The sequence below is a fragment of the Gnatocerus cornutus genome, chromosome 3 (genome assembly GCF_029298725.1).
Source record: "Gnatocerus cornutus isolate USDA-ARS CGAHR chromosome 3, icGnaCorn1.1, whole genome shotgun sequence".
NCBI classification, from domain to species: Eukaryota; Metazoa; Arthropoda; class Insecta; order Coleoptera; family Tenebrionidae; genus Gnatocerus; species Gnatocerus cornutus.
The window spans coordinates 20914536-20935642 of NC_142235.1; the positions used below are offsets into that span (position 1 = coordinate 20914536).

Sequence of the window (21107 nt, forward strand, 5' to 3'; positions counted from 1 at the left end):
CGATGCGTATCTTTTAAAATATTACCCCCATTAAACAATCATGCAAGTGGCCATCCGACATGAAACAGTTCTAACAACACCACTGACCGAAATGTCGTGTAAATTTTTAAAACCCTTTTTCAAAGTCGGCCTAATTATGCCAATTATCCCAACATTTCCAATGACAAACAGAAGGAAAGCGTACAGTGCTGTCGTCTTTGCAGTTCTAATCATCGGAGTAGCGGTGTCCATCCAAAGCAAACATTTCTACCAGAGCGCTTTCTTCTTGAAAAAATTCTTTTTGTTCGTCAACGATTTCATTCTTGTCGCCCTCGATTTCCACGTCTTGATCATCTTCAATTTTTGCAAACACGAACAATGGAGAAAGTTCCTGGAAAAACTCAAAATAAGCGGTAAAATGACTCTGGTGAAACAAAGAGACGATTATAAAAGGAAGCTTCATGACTACACCGCCTTCGTGGCGGCGCATCTCCTCTTCCTCTTGGTGGTGCTGTACGGCATCATCGTCTGGTACCGAATCGAAGGCTGGACAGTCTTACTACGCGTGGTAATACGTGTTGAGGAGTACATCGACTTCTTTTCTCTTCTGTTCCTCTGCCACGTCCTCCACATGATGTTGGTGCGGTACCGGGGACTCAACCAAACTCTTTCTTTGTACACCACCAGGAAGCGGTTCTCCGACGACGTGGCCAAGTTCATCAGTTACGTGGTGTGTTACCTGCGGGAGACAGTCGACGCCTTCAACGATTTGTTCGGATGGGTCATACTGTTGGTCATCCAACACACCATCATGCAACTGTTGATCTACGTCTTTGCCATGGTCACCAACGAGCAGAATTCTGAGGCGTTGTCGCTGCAAATCTGCACGGTTTCTTTTACTTTGGTACGAAAGGTTTCATGCGCTTCTTAAAACTGTTGCGATTTTTAATTCCAGTTTATGACGACTCTCTTGCTTTTTATGTGCAACAGTGTGACCCAAGAAAGTCAGAAGACTGTGGTCCTCAGTTACAAGTTGAGATGGGCGTGGCAACAAGTCCATCAGACTCAGAAGCAGGAGTTGTACGAATTTACCAATTTGGTTGTCCGGAGCGTTCCGGAATTCACAGCTGCGGATTTTTTTGTCGTTGGGAAGTACACGGTTATTCAGATTTTGGCCACTGTTAGCAGTACTTTGGTTATTTTGCTGCAATTTAATAATAAATAATTCGTCGCTACTTTATAAATATGTATCATTGCTTTCTCGGTTTTATTTGAATTTTCTGTTTGATTCTGTTGGGTTCGTCTAAAAGAACAGAAATCAAATTAAAATTCTTGTTGCAATTTGGCGTATTTTTCCGAAATTGCTCACTTTTGAGTTTGTGAGAAATTACAAAAGCCAGAACTCACCGGATTTTCGCGACAGAAACTTGAAAACGAAAATTTTTAATATTTGAGTCTTCTGCTCTAGAATTTTGAAATTTGGTGGAGTCTACAAACTATTCAAAAAGAGTAACTTCCCCGAATTTCATAGTTGTAGCACTAAAATTACCAAAATTATGAATTTTTGCCAAAGATGTCAATTTTTGCTTGTTTTGAAAAATAAATTTTTTTTAAATTTGAGTCTTTTGCTCTACAATTTTGAAATTTGGTGGAGTTAATAAACTATCTAAAAAGAGTAACTTCCCTAAATTTCATAGCTATAGCACTAAAATTATCAAAATTATGAATTTTAGCTAAAGAAACCGACAAGTTTTGCTTGTCTTGAAAAATAAAATTTCTAAAATTTGAGTCTTATGCTCTACACCTTTGAAATTTGGTGGAGTTAATAAACTATTCAAAAAGACTAACTTCCTTAAATTTCATAGCTGTAGCACTAAAATTACCAAAATTATGAATTTTAGCTAAAGATGGAAACAAGTTTTGGTTGATTTGAAAAATAAAAATTACTAAAATTTTAGTCTTCTGCTTAACAATTTTGAAATTTGGTGGAGTCAACAAACTGTCCAAAAAATTTCCTTAAATTTCATAGTTGTAGCACTAAAATTACCAAAATTACGAATTTTAGCTAAACATGTCGTCAATTTTTGCTTGGTCTAGGAAATAAAAATTTCTAAAATTGGAGCCTTTTGCAATACAATGTTGCAATTTGGTAGAGTTAATAAACTGTTCGAAAAAAGCAATTTCCCTAAATTTCATAGCTGTAGCACTAAAATTAGCAAAATTACGAATTTTAGCTAAAAATGTCGGCAATTTTTGCTTGGTCTAGGAAATAAAATTTCTAAAATTTGAGTCTTTTGCAATACAATGTTGCAATTTGGTAGAGTTAATAAACTGTTCGAAAAGAGCAATTTCCCCAAATTTCATAGCTGTAGCACTAAAATTACTAAAATTACGAATTTTAGCTAAAAATGTCGGCAATTTTTGCTTGGTCTAGGAAATAAAATTTCTAAAATTTGAGTCTTTTGCAATACAATGTTGCAATTTGGTAGAGTTAATGAACTGTTCGAAAAGAGCAATTTCCCCAAATTTCATAGCCGTAGCACTAAAATTAGCAAAATTACGAATTTTAGCTAAAAATGTCGGCAATTTTTGCTTCGTCTAGGAAATAAAATTTCTAAAATTTGAGTCTTTTGCAATACAATGTTGCAATTTGGTAGAGTTAATAAACTGTTCGAAAAGAGCAATTTCCCCAAATTTCATAGCTGTAGCACTAAAATTACTAAAATTACGAATTTTAGCTAAAAATGTCGGCAATTTTTGCTTGGTCTAGGAAATAAAATTTCTAAAATTTGAGTCTTTTGCAATACAATGTTGCAATTTGGTAGAGTTAATGAACTGTTCGAAAAGAGCAATTTCCCCAAATTTCATAGCTGTAGCACTAAAATTACTAAAATTACGAATTTTAGCTAAAAATGTCGGCAATTTTTGCTTGGTCTAGGAAATAAAATTTCTAAAATTTGAGTCTTTTGCAATACAATGTTGCAATTTGGTAGAGTTAATGAACTGTTCGAAAAGAGCAATTTCCCCAAATTTCATAGCCGTAGCACTAAAATTAGCAAAATTACGAATTTTAGCTAAAAATGTCGGCAATTTTTGCTTCGTCTAGGAAATAAAATTTCTAAAATTTGAGTCTTTTGCAATACAATGTTGCAATTTGGTAGAGTTAATAAACTGTTCGAAAAGAGCAATTTCCCCAAATTTCATAGCTGTAGCACTAAAATTACTAAAATTACGAATTTTAGCTAAAAATGTCGGCAATTTTTGCTTGGTCTAGGAAATAAAATTTCTAAAATTTGAGTCTTTTGCAATACAATGTTGCAATTTGGTAGAGTTAATGAACTGTTCGAAAAGAGCAATTTCCCCAAATTTCATAGCCGTAGCACTAAAATTAGCAAAATTACGAATTTTAGCTAAAAATGTCGGCAATTTTTGCTTCGTCTAGGAAATAAAATTTCTAAAATTTGAGTCTTTTGCAATACAATGTTGCAATTTGGTAGAGTTAATAAACTGTTCGAAAAGAGCAATTTCCCCAAATTTCATAGCTGTAGCACTAAAATTACTAAAATTACGAATTTTAGCTAAAAATGTCGGCAATTTTTGCTTGGTCTAGGAAATAAAATTTCTAAAATTTGAGTCTTTTGCAATACAATGTTGCAATTTGGTAGAGTTAATGAACTGTTCGAAAAGAGCAATTTCCCCAAATTTCATAGCCGTAGCACTAAAATTAGCAAAATTACGAATTTTAGCTAAAAATGTCGGCAATTTTTGCTTCGTCTAGGAAATAAAATTTCTAAAATTTGAGTCTTTTGCAATACAATGTTGCAATTTGGTAGAGTTAATAAACTGTTCGAAAAGAGCAATTTCCCCAAATTTCATAGCTGTAGCACTAAAATTACTAAAATTACGAATTTTAGCTAAAAATGTCGGCAATTTTTGCTTGGTCTAGGAAATAAAATTTCTAAAATTTGAGTCTTTTGCAATACAATGTTGCAATTTGGTAGAGTTAATGAACTGTTCGAAAAGAGCAATTTCCCCAAATTTCATAGCTGTAGCACTAAAATTACTAAAATTACGAATTTTAGCTAAAAATGTCGGCAATTTTTGCTTGGTCTAGGAAATAAAATTTCTAAAATTTGAGTCTTTTGCAATACAATGTTGCAATTTGGTAGAGTTAATGAACTGTTCGAAAAGAGCAATTTCCCCAAATTTCATAGCCGTAGCACTAAAATTAGCAAAATTACGAATTTTAGCTAAAAATGTCGGCAATTTTTGCTTCGTCTAGGAAATAAAATTTCTAAAATTTGAGTCTTTTGCAATACAATGTTGCAATTTGGTAGAGTTAATAAACTGTTCGAAAAGAGCAATTTCCCCAAATTTCATAGCTGTAGCACTAAAATTACTAAAATTACGAATTTTAGCTAAAAATGTCGGCAATTTTTGCTTGGTCTAGGAAATAAAATTTCTAAAATTTGAGTCTTTTGCAATACAATGTTGCAATTTGGTAGAGTTAATGAACTGTTCGAAAAGAGCAATTTCCCCAAATTTCATAGCTGTAGCACTAAAATTACTAAAATTACGAATTTTAGCTAAAAATGTCGGCAATTTTTGCTTGGTCTAGGAAATAAAATTTCTAAAATTTGAGTCTTTTGCAATACAATGTTGCAATTTGGTAGAGTTAATGAACTGTTCGAAAAGAGCAATTTCCCCAAATTTCATAGCCGTAGCACTAAAATTAGCAAAATTACGAATTTTAGCTAAAAATGTCGGCAATTTTTGCTTCGTCTAGGAAATAAAATTTCTAAAATTTGAGTCTTTTGCAATACAATGTTGCAATTTGGTAGAGTTAATAAACTGTTCGAAAAGAGCAATTTCCCCAAATTTCATAGCTGTAGCACTAAAATTACTAAAATTACGAATTTTAGCTAAAAATGTCGGCAATTTTTGCTTGGTCTAGGAAATAAAATTTCTAAAATTTGAGTCTTTTGCAATACAATGTTGCAATTTGGTAGAGTTAATGAACTGTTCGAAAAGAGCAATTTCCCCAAATTTCATAGCTGTAGCACTAAAATTACTAAAATTACGAATTTTAGCTAAAAATGTCGGCAATTTTTGCTTGGTCTAGGAAATAAAATTTCTAAAATTTGAGTCTTTTGCAATACAATGTTGCAATTTGGTAGAGTTAATGAACTGTTCGAAAAGAGCAATTTCCCCAAATTTCATAGCCGTAGCACTAAAATTAGCAAAATTACGAATTTTAGCTAAAAATGTCGGCAATTTTTGCTTCGTCTAGGAAATAAAATTTCTAAAATTTGAGTCTTTTGCAATACAATGTTGCAATTTGGTAGAGTTAATAAACTGTTCGAAAAGAGCAATTTCCCCAAATTTCATAGCTGTAGCACTAAAATTACTAAAATTACGAATTTTAGCTAAAAATGTCGGCAATTTTTGCTTGGTCTAGGAAATAAAATTTCTAAAATTTGAGTCTTTTGCAATACAATGTTGCAATTTGGTAGAGTTAATGAACTGTTCGAAAAGAGCAATTTCCCCAAATTTCATAGCCGAGGCACTAAAATTAGCAAAATTACGAATTTTAGCTAAAAATGTCGGCAATTTTTGCTTCGTCTAGGAAATAAAATTTCTAAAATTTGAGTCTTTTGCAATACAATGTTGCAATTTGGTAGAGTTAATAAACTGTTCGAAAAGAGCAATTTCCCCAAATTTCATAGCTGTAGCACTAAAGTTACCAAAATTACTAATTTTAGCTAAAAATGTCGGCAATTTTTGCTTGGTCTAGGAAATAAAAATTTCTAAAATTGGAGTCTTTTGCAATACAATGTTGCAATTTGGTAGAGTTAATAAACTGTTCGAAAAGAGCAATTTCCCCAAATTTCATAGCTGTAGCACTAAAATTAGCAAAATTACGAATTTTAGCTAAAAATGTCGACAATTTTTGCTTGGCCTAGAAAATATTTTTTTTTTAAATTTACATAAAAGATTTTACAAGGAATACCCAAGAACTTGCCAATATTTTATGCAACCAGTAATACACTTAGGCAAACTGGAGGAATTAAATTTTTTGTTATTCTATAAAATAAAAATCTGTTTTCTGTCAGATCTTTACTTATTGTATTTAACATCAATCATCACAGCTGCAGTCACAATCTCCACAATCACAGTCACAATCGTCACAATCACAACATCCACAGCAATCCTGATCCTGATGCTCCAGATGATCCTGATGGTTGTGATGGTGGTGATCCCGGGCGGCAATACAACACCAAACCACTCCCTCTGTCAAGTCCTCAATGTCTTCAGCTGTCGAGGTTGGTTGTTCTGTAATTACTTTGTCCCTCTTTTTGCGCTTCTGTTCTTCCGTTTCATTTGTAACACCTTGTGGTTGTGGAGACAGTGGTAACTAAAAGAGAATTCAAATTAGAGGTGTTGGTCCTGTTGTTTCTCACATTTTTATTGACAAACGGCAAGTTGTTTTAGTGACCTTGTAAAAGTCAGTGACCTAAAAAAGTGTTGTGATTGTATATCATCACTTACCGCACTTTCATCGGGACTATCAGAGACCACACTTCAAAATAATACGTGTTAGATTAAGAAAGAAAAAGTTGGCGAGGTTTACCTTATTAAAATCCCCATGACAATTTGTAGGAATGAGAATTGCGTACAGATGAGATAAATTTGAGCAAACAATATCGATAGTTCTGGCGCCACGCCGCTGCTACGGCTTCGCCGACAAAATTAAATTCCCATCAGCAAATTCAGTTCTGCGTGTTTCAGTGACGTCATTAGTTTGTTTGAAATAATGTGTTGCTTCCCAAAAGTTTCGTATTTGTTCTTTATTTACTCAAAATAAACAAATTTGGATTAAACAGCGGAAAGTACCGTGTGGTCGTAAAAAAATCGAAAATTTGATTTTGTCGAAGAAATCTCGCTTGTTTATGAAGCAATATTAAAGTATTGGTGCTCAGAATTTCACGCAGAATCCAAAAAAGTAAAATTCATTAAGATCGACGCATAAATAACTGATCAAAATTTCAGATATTGAATGAGTTGGAAAATTTTCAAAGGTCGATATTTCTAAAACTATGAAAGATTTTTTAAAACGGTTTTTACCGAGCTTTTTCTCGGCTCATTTTACTTTAGAATTTCCCTCCAAAAGTCGAAAATTCGGTAGTAAATTTTTTTATTTATTTTATTTAACACCAATCACAGCAGCAGTCGCAGTCACAAACTCTACAATCACAGTCACAAACTCCACAATCACAGTTACAAACTCCACAAGCACAGTCACAAACTCCACAAACACAGTCATAAACCCCACAAACGCAGTCATAAACTCCACAAACACAGTCACATAGTCCACAATCCCAGTCACAATCTCCACAATCACAACATCTACAGCAATTCTCATCCTGATGCTCCTGATGGTTGTGATGGTGGTGATCCCGGGCGGCAATACAACACCAAACCACCTCCTCTGTCAAGTCCTCACTGTCTTCAGCCGTCGAAGTTGGTTGTTCTGTAATTACTTTGTCTCTTTTTTTGCGTTTCTGTTCTTCCTGTTTATTAGTAACATCTTGTGGCAGTGGAGACAGTGGTAACTAAAAGAGAATTTAAATCACAGGTGTTGGTCTTGTTGTTTCTTGCATTTTTGTTGACAAACTGCACGTTGTTTTAGTGACCTACAAATGTATATCGTCACTTACCGCACTTTCATCAGGACTAGCAGAGGCCACACTTCAAAATAATACGTGTTAGATTAAGAAAGAAAAAGTTATCGAGATTTACCTTAATAAAATCCCCATCACGGGACAGATTTTGCGTCCAAATGAGATAAATTTGAGCAAACAATATCAATAGTTCTGGCGCCACGCCGCCGCCGCCGCCGTTGTTTCGGCGACTAAATTGAATTCCCAAAAATGTGTTGCTTCCCAAAAGTTTCGTCTTTGTAGGATCACACAGCGGTAATTACCAAAAAAGTCAAAAATTCGAAAATTTTAGACAAAAATTTTGCGACTCAACGGATGAAAAATTTTCAATTTTTTGTGTTTTGATCGCCCCTCGTGAATTATTTTCCCGATCGATCTGAGATTTGGCCAGTTGATAGATCTCGAGCTATTTTTTCGATCGATGTATAATTCAATAATATTAAACGCAGTTTTTGCCCCGAAACAGTGTCTTAAAAATGACCCTAAAATCACCCTCTGAAAATGTAATTCGGTCGATACCTCGTTTATTTGTTAAGGAAACTTGAGCTATATGGGCTCATTTTACGCAGAATTTTGCGTTGAATCCAAAGATATCTTTATTTTTCTCGTCCGTCAACAAATAACTGAATTAGAGGCGTTTGAAATTTCGGGTTGTCGTCAGAGGGTCAAAATTTTGAAAGTTCGAAAACATTTTTGCTCAATATCTCGGAAACTACGACAGATAGAAAGAAACGGTTTTTGTCATCGTTTTTCTCGCGATTTTTTATTTAAGTATTCGTTGTTAGATTTTCCAGAAGTCAAAAATTTGATAGAGGGGATGAAGGAAGGAATCTAAATAAAACCTAAAGATAATCTAAAGTAAACCTAGAAAATTCGCAATTACGATTACGAGGTTTATGGAGTGTAAATAATACTAAATCACACTATAAAAATTTATAGCGGAACTGATAACTGTGAAGAAAGCCGCTATAAAATAATTACGAAAAATTTTATAGATATTATAATTTTCCCTGTAAGGGTTGAAACTCCAAAATTTCAAATAATAAAGCATTTCATAATAATTATTCTCCTTTATTTATTGCACTTTCATAAAATACTCTCTGATTTCATCGAATTATAACCAGATACATAGTATTAAAGTTACAGTTTAATACATAAAACAATAAATAAAAAAAGTATAAATTCTATCTTATCACCTTGTATTTGTTAATCTCGTATATTAATATGGTTACCATACCCGTCAATAAGTTTCGACATCTATGGACCCCTTTATATAGATGATATATTATTAAAACTCTATTGGAACATCAAGAATGAAAAAACGTGACATTCAGATGTAAAAAGTCGATATGATTAAGTACACGTTAATTTAATACCCCATGATTTCATCGTCTTCGTCGTCGTAACTGTCTTCAGTGCCGGGTTCCCCAAGTGCGTTCACAAATTCTGAAAGTTCATGATTCATTATAAGTAATTGTCAGAAGTTAAATTACCGTAAAAATCAATGCGGCCGTCACCATCGACGTCCACTTCTTTGATCATGTCTTCAACTAAAATTAATTAAGTAATTAGTGTCATGGTAATTAAATTAATCTTACTTTCTTCCTCGGATAAATCTTCGCCAAGACACTGAAGAACCGCCCTTAAATCCGACGCGGTGATGTACCCTCTATTGTGCTTATCGAACACTCTGAACGCATCCCTCAACTCCTTTTCTTCTTCTTCTCTGGACAACACGTGATCTGGATCACCTCCAGCCCCAGCCGACCAGGCAATATCCACAAACTCTTCAAAACTAACATTTCCATCACCATCGACATCGACTTCTTGTAACATCTGTTGCAACTCTTCAGTCCTCGCGAACTGCCCCAACGACCGCATCACTCTCCCCAACTCCTCCTTGGTGATGCTCCCATCTCCGTCCTTGTCAAAGAGCCGAAACGCCTCCCGAAACTCCTTCATCTGACTCTTCGACACTTCGGAATGTCGCGTGGACACCTTCATCGTGGGCTTGTTTTCCTTCATTTTCGAGTCTCGGTCTTCATCGTTGTTGACGATGGCGGTGTCGTTTTCTTGAGGGGTTTGTCGGGTCTGGAAAGTGCCCACAGTGTTATCGATATCGTAGCTGCGACTTCGCAGACACAAAGACGTGAGGAAGTAGCGGACTTTCATTGTTGGAATGAGTGGATGGATAGAAGTCGTGGGTGTTAAATAGGATGCTGGGGTTCCCAGACGGGACCTCCGATTATGCAACGTGTGGTTGGGTAAAAACCTGTACCAAGACTGTTACTCAGCGGATATTGTTTTGGCGTGTTTTGTTTTCAAAAGCTGTGATAGGTGTTATCTTAATGGAAAAGTTTATGCAGAGCAAATATTGTTTTTTTTTACTCATAATAGAGTGCCTTGGAATTCTTAATATAAGAGCTATTTTTAGAGTTGCGCATTAGAAAAAAAATTGTAAAATTTCAAATTTCCCGCTCGAAATTTCGAAAGGTGTGACTGCGCAATAAAGATCTGTTACTGTGGAACGTCGCTTTATGCCTAAACAAACCTTTTTACTGCAAGTGGGCCTTTTGGAACTAATTTTATGGTCCGTCTTTATCTTTGGTACTATCCATACAGAAATAAATTTAAAAAGTGGGGTTATAGTTTATCCGGTGAGAGATTGGGAGATTTCGACAGTTGACATATAAGTTGGTAGCAAATTATGCTACAAAATACACTAAAAACACTAAATTCCTATTAAATTTAGAAATGGGTTGACAGGGTTGTCAGTAACTGGGGTTATTTTGTTATTTTAAATTTCGCGCGTATGGTACACTTTTTATTGCGTAGATTTAGTGACTTTGGTGGCATTATTTTCCCCCAGAATTTGACATTTGTCAATTTTGACATGAAAATTGCTGCGCGTCAAAATTACGTACTAACATTGTCGGAATTACGAATTTTTGTAAAAATGTTGGAGATTTTTGGTCGGTCTAAAAAATTAAAAAATTCTAAAATCTGTGCTTTTTACTTTATGTTTTTGAGATTTGGTGCAGTTAATAAACGGCCCAAAATTAGTAATCTCTCCAAATTTAGTTGCTATAGTACTAAAATTGTCGAAATTACAAATTTTTGTAAAATTGTAGGAGACTTTTGGTTGGTCTTAAAAATGAAAATTTCTAAAATCTGTGTCTTCTACTTTAAACTTTTGAGATTTAGTGGAGTTAATAAACAACTCAAAATTAGTAATCTCTCCAAATTTGGTTGCTATAGTACTAAAATTGTCGGAATTACGAATTTTTATAAAAATGTGGGAGATTTTTGATTGGTCTTAAAAATAAAAAAATTCCAAAATCTGTGTTTTTTACTTTATGATCTTGAGATTTGGTGGAGTCAATAAACGACTCAAAATTAGTAATCTCTCCAAATTTGGTTGCTATAGTACTAAAATTGTCGGAATTACGAATTTTTATAAAAATGTGGGAGATTTTTGGTTGGTCTTAAAAATAAAAAAATTCCAAAATCTGTGTTTTTTACTTTAAGGTTTTGAGATTTGGTGGAGTCAATAAACGACTCAAAATTAGTAATCTCTCCAAATTTGGTTGCTATAGTACTAAAATTGTTGGAATTACGAATTTTTGTAAAAATGTGGGAGATTTTTGATTGGTCTTAAAAAGGAAAAACTTCCAAAATCTGTGTTTTTTACTTTATCCTCTTGAGATTTGGTGGAGTGAATCAACGATTTAAAATTAGTGGTTTCCCCAAATTTGATTATTATAGTACTGAAATTGTCGGAATTATGAATTTTAACATAAGTATTGGACATTTTTGGTTAGTCTTAAAAATAATTGATTCTCCCAACACTTTACTGACTTCAAATTCGTGAAAATTACAATACAAATTCTTAACCTCAAAATTTAATACGTGCTGTAACATTGTGCACCATTTGAGATAAGCGGCAAATCGTAGCTCGTTTTTCAGAGCCCACTCGACGAAATATATTCATTTATAGAAACCCTGTATGTGGGTATTAAAAATAATAATCAAATGTCATTAAAAACTTGCGATTTTTTGACAAAATAAAAAAAAAAATAGAAACTGAATTTTGTGTGTTTTGCAAGCAGAAATCCCATACTTATGTGCCGATGTTCTTACCATTAGATCTTTCAACTGGTTAACCAAAGGGGATGAAGAAAAGAAATTATTCACTGCTGAAAATATTTTGCCTTCAAACTTCGCCACTTTTTTCAGTTTATGACGACTGCTTTGAAGGAAACTGTAACAAAAAAATGAAAGCTATTTTTTCCACGAAAGAAATTAAGTGACGTCATCATCTCAGAAAGTGTAAATAACGCGACTTGACAACTTATTTATAGACAGTACTTTAACCCGATGAACTAAAATAAGTGGGTGACAAGGTAAAATATCAAATTAATACTTTTTATGACAATTATGATTTTTACACGTAATCGAGATAATAATTATCACTGATTAAACTGTAACCATACGGTCACTATAATAACAATAATAAATAACTTATCATTAACAACTCAAAAATAACGAAAGTACTTCAAACTAAACAATTATCTTGCTTGGATTATAGAATACAAAACTAATTGGTTGAAATAATTGCTGGACTACAAAAAGCGAATGAAAAACATATCTGGCGGTCAAAAAACATAGCGTAACGTCATTATCCCATTTTTAATTGAAGGGGCGTGTCTAGAATCATTTCCTGGTCTTGTTTCTAATTGTTTCAAAATAAAATGACCTTGAAACCAAAAAACTACTCACAAATGACTCCGGTCAAAAATAACAAAGCACACTTTGATAGTCCACGTCTGAACGTCACACACTGACAAATAATTTCATCGCTAACTAGATTCAACGTCCCTCATTTGTTGCTTAAAGGGTTGTTACCAACGAGGTGGGCCCATTCAAAAAAATTGCAATAAAAGTATTGTGACAAATTTTTCTTCTTTTATATCGTTGTGTCTTCAGTTTTATTCACTTTAAAGGGGTTGGATCACATTTTTCATTGTTTTTTGTACGACCGAAATTTAGTGGTTTCACCTTTTGTCGCTTTTATGGTAAGGGATGCTGCGATCCAGTTGGGGGCGGTGGTCTGGTGCGCTCGATTCGTTGCGCATTTCGGCGGAAAACCAACGTCAATCAACTTGTCGTCTAAAATACAATAAAACGTTGTTTTTGGGGAGTTTAGTTTTTATCACCTGCTGGGTTAATTAATTTTATTGGGGGGTTGGCAACAAGGTGTGGTTCTTTTGAGTCTGATGGAGCAACAATGAGGCAATTTACGTCGAATTTGTATTCATTCAACGTTAATTGAGGGTAATTCGATGTCGTATTATTCAATTAAGAGACGGTTGGGCTTTGATGGATGCATGAGAAATTTCGCTTTAAAGTCACCCGCATATGGGTACAATTAATGGGGCGAAAAATTGGCTGTGGGAAGGATTGGGAGATCAATAGTCATGTGAACGATATGTAGAGAGTGTGAAAGTAATAGAAGAGACAAAAAGAGGAAAAATATGAGATGTGATTCATATTATGTGCGTTTTAGATTTGATTTCGATAAGCTTATTCGGCAAATTCATGACTAGAACTATGGCAAAGTTCTGAAATCGAAATCTCGCTTATTTTTTGGAGTAAACTTGAGTTATTATAAATCAGTCGATTTATCGATACGATAGTCGACTTTTCGCGAAAAAAATTGCGACTCAAACAATGAAAATTTTTCATTTTTTTAATTTTTGGCCATAACTCGTAAACTATTTGTCCTATAGATCTCAAATTTGGCCAGTAGATAGATTTCGAGCTCCTCTTTCGGCCGATGTATAATTCAATGCTATTAAACGTCGTTTTCATTTTGAAAACATTGATTGAAAATCATCCTAAAATGACGTCTTTAACACCGTTTTTGGTCATTGCCTCGTTTATTCATTAAGCAAACTCGACAAACGTGGGTCTCATTTTACGCAGAATTTTACGCTGAATTCAAAAACATGATAATTTTTTAATATTTGTCAACAAATAACCGAGTTATGGCCGTTTGAAATTTTGGGTTGTCGCCAGAGGGCCAAATTTTTGAAGGTTCAAAACAATTTGTGCTCGATATCTCGGAAACTATTTTAGATATTGAGATGCGGTTTGCGCCATCGTTTTTCTTGCGATTTTTTACATAAGAAATAGTTCTTTGATTTTTCTACAGTTGAAATTTGCAATTTTTCGCAAAAATTCATGACTAAAACTATGGCAAAGTTCTGAGGTCGATATCTCGGTTATTTTTTGGAGTAAAATTGGATTATTATAGCCCAATTCACGCAGAATTTCGCTCAGACTTTAAATCCGAGCTTGAAATTCACATACTACAACAAATAACAGTTATTTATTAATTTCATTATTAAGAAATTTTTTTTTATGCGTGACAGAAGATATTGACCTTCAAACTTCCTTCATGGTTAACGCGCAAACATTAAATATTTATAGAACTATAACAAATAACAACAATAGTAAACTGTTAGCGTAGCTAGTTTAACTTGTTGAAATTTCTCAAACTTCTAAACATCCCTCTAATAAAAATATTGCTCCTTTATTGATATCTTTAATTTTACAGTTGATAAACAAGACGATTTATGGAAGTACCAATAAATCAGTCATTCTTAACGAAAATCCAAAGATAACACTGTCACTTTGGGACTTCGGCACCAATCCTCCCCTTCTTTCGCTATGTAAATTAGCACCGGAAGCGCCAAAACCATCCTCCACCAACTTCCTCTTCCTCCCTTAATCCCGAAAGTTCGTTACTCTTCCGTGCAGAACGTCCCTCTCCGAAAATCTTTAAGACCATGTTAATCGCGCATGCCCCTCGAACATCATGCGACACGTACGCCTATGTGTACATATAGCACTGGTGCTAGAATCGCCTCTCGCGATTTTCACGCATCTTCGAGCGACGTGCGGTTGTCTATCCGAGTTGAAGCCGGCTTTTGTTAAGGGTGTAAGTTGAAGAAGAAATGGCTTTCAGTATGGGAGCGTCGCGATTATTTTTATTTTTAGTTCTTTTTACAGTCTTTCAATTAAATAGTGCCAAAATGGTTGACGCGCAACTGGGGAAGAAATACAAATTGGCGACGAGCGAGAATTTCGACGAGTTCATGAAAGCTCTGGGTGAGTGGAATTTACCATTTTCTTATTCGAACTGTTTTTATGCGCTTTTTTGTTGCGTGACGATTTAATCGGGTTCAATTGAGAGCTAATTGGAGTGATTCACTGTGAAGTTGTGAGGAATTTAGTTTTTAGCGTCGTGAAAAACGGTCTAATCTCTTTGTAAATCACGTTTTTGCTGATAAGCGCTCTAATCTATTTTTCTCCCTTGAATTTAATTATCGTAAGTGTTCGTACTGATTTAGTATTATTTGGGATTTGTTCACTGAGTTATCAGACCGGTACTGTTAATTTCAATCGTTTTATCACTAATATACTAAAGTTGTTTTTTTTTTAATTTGTACTCTAGAATTGTTTTGCAAATAATGTCCAGATATAGGCAACACACAGTACAGTGCTTTTTATTCCTGCGGCTCCGCGCTGGCGCATTTTCACTCCCGGAAACGTTCCAGGACTTTTATTTCGTTCTCCAGAAAAGTTATTGATTTTATAAATTATTCGATACTATTTGATGACAAAAATTTGACGAACTGCACTGGTTTCAATGTCACTTTTAAAGTTTAAAGATGACTGTTAATTCAAAACGATTTTCATCTAATCGCTTCTGATTTTCCGTACAAATAAAAAAGTGCCACTTTACGAAGATAATAATTGGAACGTTGGTTGCATAACCTCAAAATACTTTTCAAAAATTAACTAAACTAGGATTCAATTTCTGCTTAATTTTTCTTTTTGTTGTTTAAATTCGTTCCTTATTGTTATTGACGTTTGACAATTGACACTGTTGACAGAAATAGTCACGTGGCAGTTCTAGTTCAAACATAGTGTAATGCGAGCGGCACAAAATGGTTTTAGAACCTTTTTTTTCTCGATTTTTGAATCAAAATATCTCCGGAACTATGACAGATAAAAAGATGCGGTTTTTACCATCGTTTTTCTCGCTCTTTAGCCTATAAGAATTTGAAGTTTTAAAGAAGTTAAAAAAATATAAGTTTCTAAATCTAATTCGGTCGCTATCTCGCTTATTTATTAAACAATCCTAAAGTATTGGTGCGCAGAATTTTACGTAGAATTCAAAAAGGTACGACTCGTTACGATCGGTCAACAATTAACTGAGTTATGGACGATCAAAATTTCGGATATTGGAAAATTTTTAAAGCTCGATATCTCCGAAACTACGAAAGATTTTGAGAAACGGTTTTTACCATCATTTTACTATAGAATTCAGTTTCAAAAGTTGAAAATTCCATAAGAGATTTTCTGGGCAAAAAAATTCTGTGACTCAATCGATGAAAAATTTTTAATTTTTCGTTTTTTGATCCCCCTCGTAAACTATTTGCCCGATCGATCTGAGATTTGGCCAGTTGATAGATCTCAAGCTGCTCTTACGATCGATATCTAATTCAATCATATTAAACGCAGCTTTCGCCTTGAAACTGTGTGTTGAAAATGACCCCAAAATCACCCTTTGAAAATGTATAAGATACAGAATGTAATTTTTTTTGAGTTGAGACTACAAAATAAAAGTCTAATTGTAAATTCGGTCAACATTTTGCGGCTATTTTGAAACATTACTATACTTATAACTTCATAATTTGAAGCTGATTTTTGCACAGGGGGAATTGCCACTATTGCCGTTTGACCTTGATCATCAATAAATGATTGCATTTGTTTAATACCAGAGACTCGTGTTGTTTTCTGCGATAAATGCACCTAATTTCTAACATTAATAAAAATTCCGTTATGATGTTTATATTGCGATTAGATAAAATTGTACCGGGACCAACCAAAAAAAAAAGTTTGTACGGCGGTAAATAACTCTATTTGAACTCATTATCATCCACTTGAACACGCATTTCATAACAAATAATTAATTTTACAATCCAGATGTTGAGCTTAGTCAATCGTTCCATAAATGTTTTAGCACGGGCGGAAATTTTTCAAATTACCCTCGTATCTCGAATAATACTAATTAATAATCGTCATGATCATGAATAATAAATGTTATTGTGCAGTTAACAATGCGAGTACTTTCGAAATAAAACCGATTCATCGTCCTTGAACTAACAATTATTCAGAATGTTGGCTAAAAATTGTGCTCTTTGTCCGATCAAACTTCAAAATTGAATAATGCAGAGATAAACCTTCACCTTCAAACCCAAGTCGTTCGGAAACGCCCGTCTGCAAACCCACCAAATTGGCCATAATACGACCGCAATTAACAGCTCGTCTTCACTCGTTATCGCACAGCTCATAGTCCAAATCACTTTTTACGGTCGTTTTTCGTATAAAATCTGACAGTTTTCGACCTATCGCTCAGTTGATTCGAACTTTTGGCTGTGTCAAGTCCCGTTAAAATGTCGTTTGATAGTGTGTTCGGTCACAAATACAAACTCGAGAAGAGTGATAATTTCGATAACTACATGAAAGCTCTCGGTGATTGATTATCTCCAGTGCTTTTTTTCCTCTAATAAAAACCATTTTTTCGCAGGCGTGGGTCTGGTTACCCGCAAAATGGGCAATGCAGTCTCCCCAGTGGTGGAATTGACCAAGGATGGAGAAGAATACACCCTCACATCATCATCGACGTTCAAAAACGTGGTTCTCAAGTTCAAACCGGGAGTAGAGTTCGATCAAGAAACCCCCGATGGTCGGAAAGTTAAGGCTACGATTACCGTCGATGGTAATAAATTCCATGAGGTGCAGAAGGACCCCAGCAGCGGGAAAGAAACGGTCATTGATAGAACCTTCACCGATGACGAGGTCAAAATGGTGAGTTTTCTTCTTCGTCCGAGTTTTTCCCTCATTTGGTTTTTGTTACAGGTGATGACTTACGATAACATCACAGCCACTAGAATTTACAAGCTTCAAGCCTAAGTTTGTGTTCGTAAACACAATTTTGTTGTACTGATTACTTTAGATTTTTTTTCCTAAGATGTATTCACTTTTCCAAGTTAGTAAAACTTGTATTGAAGTAAACTGTGTGTTATTTACATCCTGTTATCGCGTTTGTTCGTAGGATCATAAGTGATGCTTGTTGGTTGTTATTCTGTGATATTTGATGAGGGGTTTCGTAATGTTTGTGTTTACGGATCATTAAAAAAATCTGCATGGCAGATGTCATTACTCAATTTAAACGACTCTTTTAATTGCGGGTTTGCTGCTTTTATTGCTACATACTTAAAAAACACTGCAGAAGAGAAGTGAAAAGTCATTTTAAAATCTGATTTTGAATCCCGAAAAAAAAAATTATAGGCGTCAAATTTAAAATGCGGCTCTGTGATTGGTCGTCAGCAGGGTGCGTTACACAATTCTGATTTTTTAAACTCTTGCCATTCCTGTGGAAGGTCAAAGAAGAACTGACACAAGTGTCAAATTGTCACCGAATTGTACGAGCATCAGCAATAAATCTGTTTTTGTTCTTTTCTGAGTAGCAATTAATAAATTTGTCATTGTGAATGTAGAGCCATCTATTAATCAAAATTCGCACTTATCCACTACAGGTATCTAACTTATCTCTCCTAAATTTGAAAATTTTGACACATAGTAACCATGGTAACCGTGGTTGCAGCCGCGGAAGTGTCTAATGTGGCATATTTCCATTAGTTGAAATATGGATGTTATTTTCGTTACACTTTTACTTACATACTAACAGACATTTATAATGCATATATTTTTTAATTGTTTTAGATAACAGTTTTAGCATAAAAACCTACTTTTTAAACGATCGTAGATAAGAAAACATAATAGCATCGACATAACGTAGCATAATAACGGTTTTTGCGTTCATTGTATGTAAACAAGCAATAAGAATGATTAAAAACGACTTACCGTTCGTCAAAACCCGACTTCTAGCCACAGAAAACAGAAGATTGAATTGGAATGTCTGCACATTTAAGGTGTTATCCCTTCTTCTGTTTTCGAGTGGTTCTCAAATAACGCAAAACTAAAAAAGCAAATATTTATTGTCTCTTTTACGTAATCAGAACCACATTTAAAAGTGCTAATTATTATAGTAGTCTCGTGACTTGAATTACAGTACACTGACATGGCAAACAATTGCTCACGGGCAAAAGAAATAAAAAAAAAAATGCGTCCGTTGTCGTATGTTGGGTTGCCGGCATAATTTTTCGTCGACAATGTAAAATTCAAATTCCGCGTCAAACAATCAACCAATTGCAGTCAAGTATTTGCTGTCACTTCACAAATCTAGTGGAATTGGTATTTACTGCAAATTGATCAGTGATGCCATCCCGCGACCGCTGAGCTAACTTCTCTCGTAACGGTACATTCACACTGTATTTTGTCTGTCTCCGCGCTCATAACGGTGCCGTGGTGTGCCAGAGAGAGAAAACAGACTTTGCTTGTGCAAGTTAAAAGCCAGTGTAAATCAAGCAAGTAGTGAAAATAGTTGACGTTCAATGTTTGTTGTGTTCGTGCTACGTCCCGTTTCTGTCAAAAATCTCGCGAAAAGTCGCGCTTTCCTCGCCAGAATTATGTGTCCGTGTGTGTGTGGTGTTGTGTCCAACTTAGGCTAAGCACCGACTCGACGTCGCTAGAAATAGGCTCCAAGGTGTGTATCCGAATGAAAATCGCGAAAAACCCTTCGCTTTATCGATTATTTTCACCGAGGGTTCATAACCTCATTCTCGCCCCGGTTGCTTGATCGCGACATTCTTGGAGAATGCAAATATTTTATGGGCAATCTTCAAAGTGCACCGTTTGACCTTGACTCCAGCTGATTTCTGGTTTGAGTTCCTTGAGCGCCGATAAATCTCGGCTCGGTTTTCTTTTTCTGCGAGAGAAAGTGATGGTGATCCTGCGATCCTGCGATTAATGAAAGACGAAAACAATTGCAGTTTATGACAGTCGAGGGAAAAACTGTGGAAATCAGTGCTTCCTTCCTACTTGTTCAATCTATTGTAACGAAACGAGAGAGGTGGAAACATCGCCATTGCGACTATGACCCACTAGAAAGTATTATCTATATCAGATAACATTAACACTGACTATGATTAAGTATTATATTTGTAATAATTTCAGAAAAAAACGCATTTGACAACTGACAACAATGTAGTTTGGCAGGTTCATGGCACTCTGGATCATTTTGAAAATACAATTTTAGGAAGCATTGAACCAGTATGCTTTATTAGTTTTTGGAATTGAGTTGCGAAAAAGACCCTTGTTAGAGACTTAATTGAATTCGTTTATTGCTTTTCTTGTAGACACGAGTTTTTGTAGAGAATTTATGTGATGTAACTTCAAATATTATCGCTCTAATGTTAATTACGGCAAATAACAAAAAATGGTACTACATATTTGTTTAAAAAATCAAGAATGCTGAGTTCTGAATCACCTCTCAATTTTGGAACCAAATAACAAATCTCCAGTAGAAAAAAATCTTAACTGCGTATTTTATACGTATAATCATATTTTTTGTCACATTTTAAAATATTTATATGATAAAATTTCTTATCTGATAACTGATAAATGTCCAATTTGGCTAAAAAGTAATTAAGTTTATCAACGCGTGTAAACAATTAACATTTTCAATTACCTACGTCAAGAAATCGTGTTTCATCGATAAAATTATTTGTATGAACAGAGGTGTGATTAATTTGCGTTTTTTTTCAACGGCGTTCGGATTCCGCATCCAAATGTTTCACCATTACAGCGTAATTACCATAATCTTCATTTGTTTGGATCGTTCAACTACTACGATTATGAGTCTGTAAAAAAAATAATAAAAAAATCTTGGTATTGTTTTATTTGAAACGTCCACATTGGAAACTTTTACGACGAATCAAATATTTTCAACTTTTTGTTATTAAAATTCGTATTTTTGTTAATTTTTAAGTTATGGAAATGAAATTTGGGAAGTTACTATTTCTAAAGTGTTCTTTACCTGTGCCAAAGTGCAAAATTTTAAAACAAAAAAAAAAAGAGATTTTAGAAAATTTTATTTTAGGACGAACCAAATTGTTTTAACTTTTTCGTTTTAAAATGTTTCACCATTGCGTCATAATTACTACAAGGTGTTTATAAATGTTTCTAGCATCAAGGGTGGCTATGAAAGGTCAAAGAAATTTGCCCCTCGTTACAAATGTGGGTTTAGATTTTTCAACTGACATTTGTAGTTAACCTCAATCATTGAACAAAGTTAGTTTTGAAAACAAACTGTTCAAGTTGTAGTGTGAAGCCTGAAAATCTAAAATTTTGAGACAAAACCGTAACTGA

The 21107-nt window shown here is 34.5% G+C and overlaps 5 protein-coding genes across 8 annotated transcripts in view; 3 read left to right on the forward strand and 2 right to left on the reverse strand.

Moving 5' to 3' along the window:
• The first annotated feature begins 2 nt into the window (after positions 1–2).
• On the forward strand, positions 3–1232 carry LOC148178061 (uncharacterized). Its single transcript, XM_088033442.1, has 3 exons — positions 3–6; positions 48–883; positions 935–1232. Exons 1-3 carry the CDS (start codon positions 3–5, stop codon positions 1202–1204), a joined length of 1110 nt encoding a protein of 369 aa, XP_087889568.1. The 3' UTR covers positions 1205–1232.
• Positions 1233–6081: 4849 nt separating this feature from the next.
• On the reverse strand, positions 6082–6845 carry LOC148178062 (uncharacterized). Its single transcript, XM_088032761.1, has 3 exons — positions 6611–6845; positions 6529–6559; positions 6082–6394 (listed from the first exon to the last, which is right to left on the reverse strand). Exons 1-3 carry the CDS (start codon positions 6625–6627, stop codon positions 6116–6118), a joined length of 327 nt encoding a protein of 108 aa, XP_087888887.1. The 5' UTR covers positions 6628–6845; the 3' UTR covers positions 6082–6115.
• Positions 6846–8750: 1905 nt separating this feature from the next.
• Positions 8751–9993, reverse strand: LOC148178063 (neo-calmodulin-like). Its single transcript, XM_088031799.1, has 3 exons — positions 9299–9993; positions 9194–9250; positions 8751–9146 (listed from the first exon to the last, which is right to left on the reverse strand). Exons 1-3 carry the CDS (start codon positions 9870–9872, stop codon positions 9070–9072), a joined length of 708 nt encoding a protein of 235 aa, XP_087887925.1. The 5' UTR covers positions 9873–9993; the 3' UTR covers positions 8751–9069.
• Positions 9994–14581: 4588 nt separating this feature from the next.
• fabp (fatty acid binding protein) lies at positions 14582–17849 on the forward strand. 4 transcript variants are annotated; one of them, XM_088031803.1, is made up of 4 exons: positions 14582–14703; positions 14763–14873; positions 17362–17642; positions 17694–17849. In XM_088031803.1, exons 2-4 carry the CDS (start codon positions 14798–14800, stop codon positions 17745–17747), a joined length of 411 nt encoding a protein of 136 aa, XP_087887929.1. In that variant the 5' UTR covers positions 14582–14703; positions 14763–14797; the 3' UTR covers positions 17748–17849. The 4 variants fall into 4 exon arrangements, with proteins under 4 accessions (XP_087887929.1, XP_087887928.1, XP_087887926.1 ...); XM_088031802.1 differs by having other exon boundaries at positions 14775–14873; XM_088031800.1 differs by having other exon boundaries at positions 14582–14873.
• A 1318-nt stretch (positions 17850–19167) lies between these two features.
• The window catches only part of Mhcl (Myosin heavy chain-like), a 32091-nt gene continuing 30151 nt past the window's right edge, over positions 19168–21107 (forward strand). The window contains exon 1 of the mRNA XM_088033012.1: positions 19168–19443. The gene's annotated coding sequence lies outside the window, so the exon portion shown is untranslated. The remainder of the gene's footprint in view (positions 19444–21107) is intronic.

Excerpts from the sequence above, each read along its gene's own strand:
- LOC148178061 (XM_088033442.1), top strand. Across the intron at positions 884-934 it reads GCACGGTTTCTTTTACTTTG|TTTATGACGACTCTCTTGCT; the intron begins GTACGAAAGGTT and ends TTTTAATTCCAG.
- LOC148178062 (XM_088032761.1), bottom strand. Across the intron at positions 6,395-6,528 it reads ATAGTCCCGATGAAAGTGCG|TTACCACTGTCTCCACAACC; the intron begins GTAAGTGATGAT and ends ATTCTCTTTTAG.
- LOC148178063 (XM_088031799.1), bottom strand. The coding sequence starts at position 9,872 with ATGAAAGTCCGCTACTTCCTCACGTCTTTGTGTCTGCGAAGTCGCAGC. Across the intron at positions 9,251-9,298 it reads AGATTTATCCGAGGAAGAAA|TTGAAGACATGATCAAAGAA; the intron begins GTAAGATTAATT and ends AATTAATTTTAG. Across the intron at positions 9,147-9,193 it reads CGGCCGCATTGATTTTTACG|AATTTGTGAACGCACTTGGG; the intron begins GTAATTTAACTT and ends ATGAACTTTCAG.
- fabp (XM_088031800.1), top strand. The coding sequence starts at position 14,720 with ATGGCTTTCAGTATGGGAGCGTCGCGATTATTTTTATTTTTAGTTCTT. Across the intron at positions 14,874-17,361 it reads CGAGTTCATGAAAGCTCTGG|GCGTGGGTCTGGTTACCCGC; the intron begins GTGAGTGGAATT and ends ATTTTTTCGCAG. Across the intron at positions 17,643-17,693 it reads CCGATGACGAGGTCAAAATG|GTGATGACTTACGATAACAT; the intron begins GTGAGTTTTCTT and ends TTTTTGTTACAG.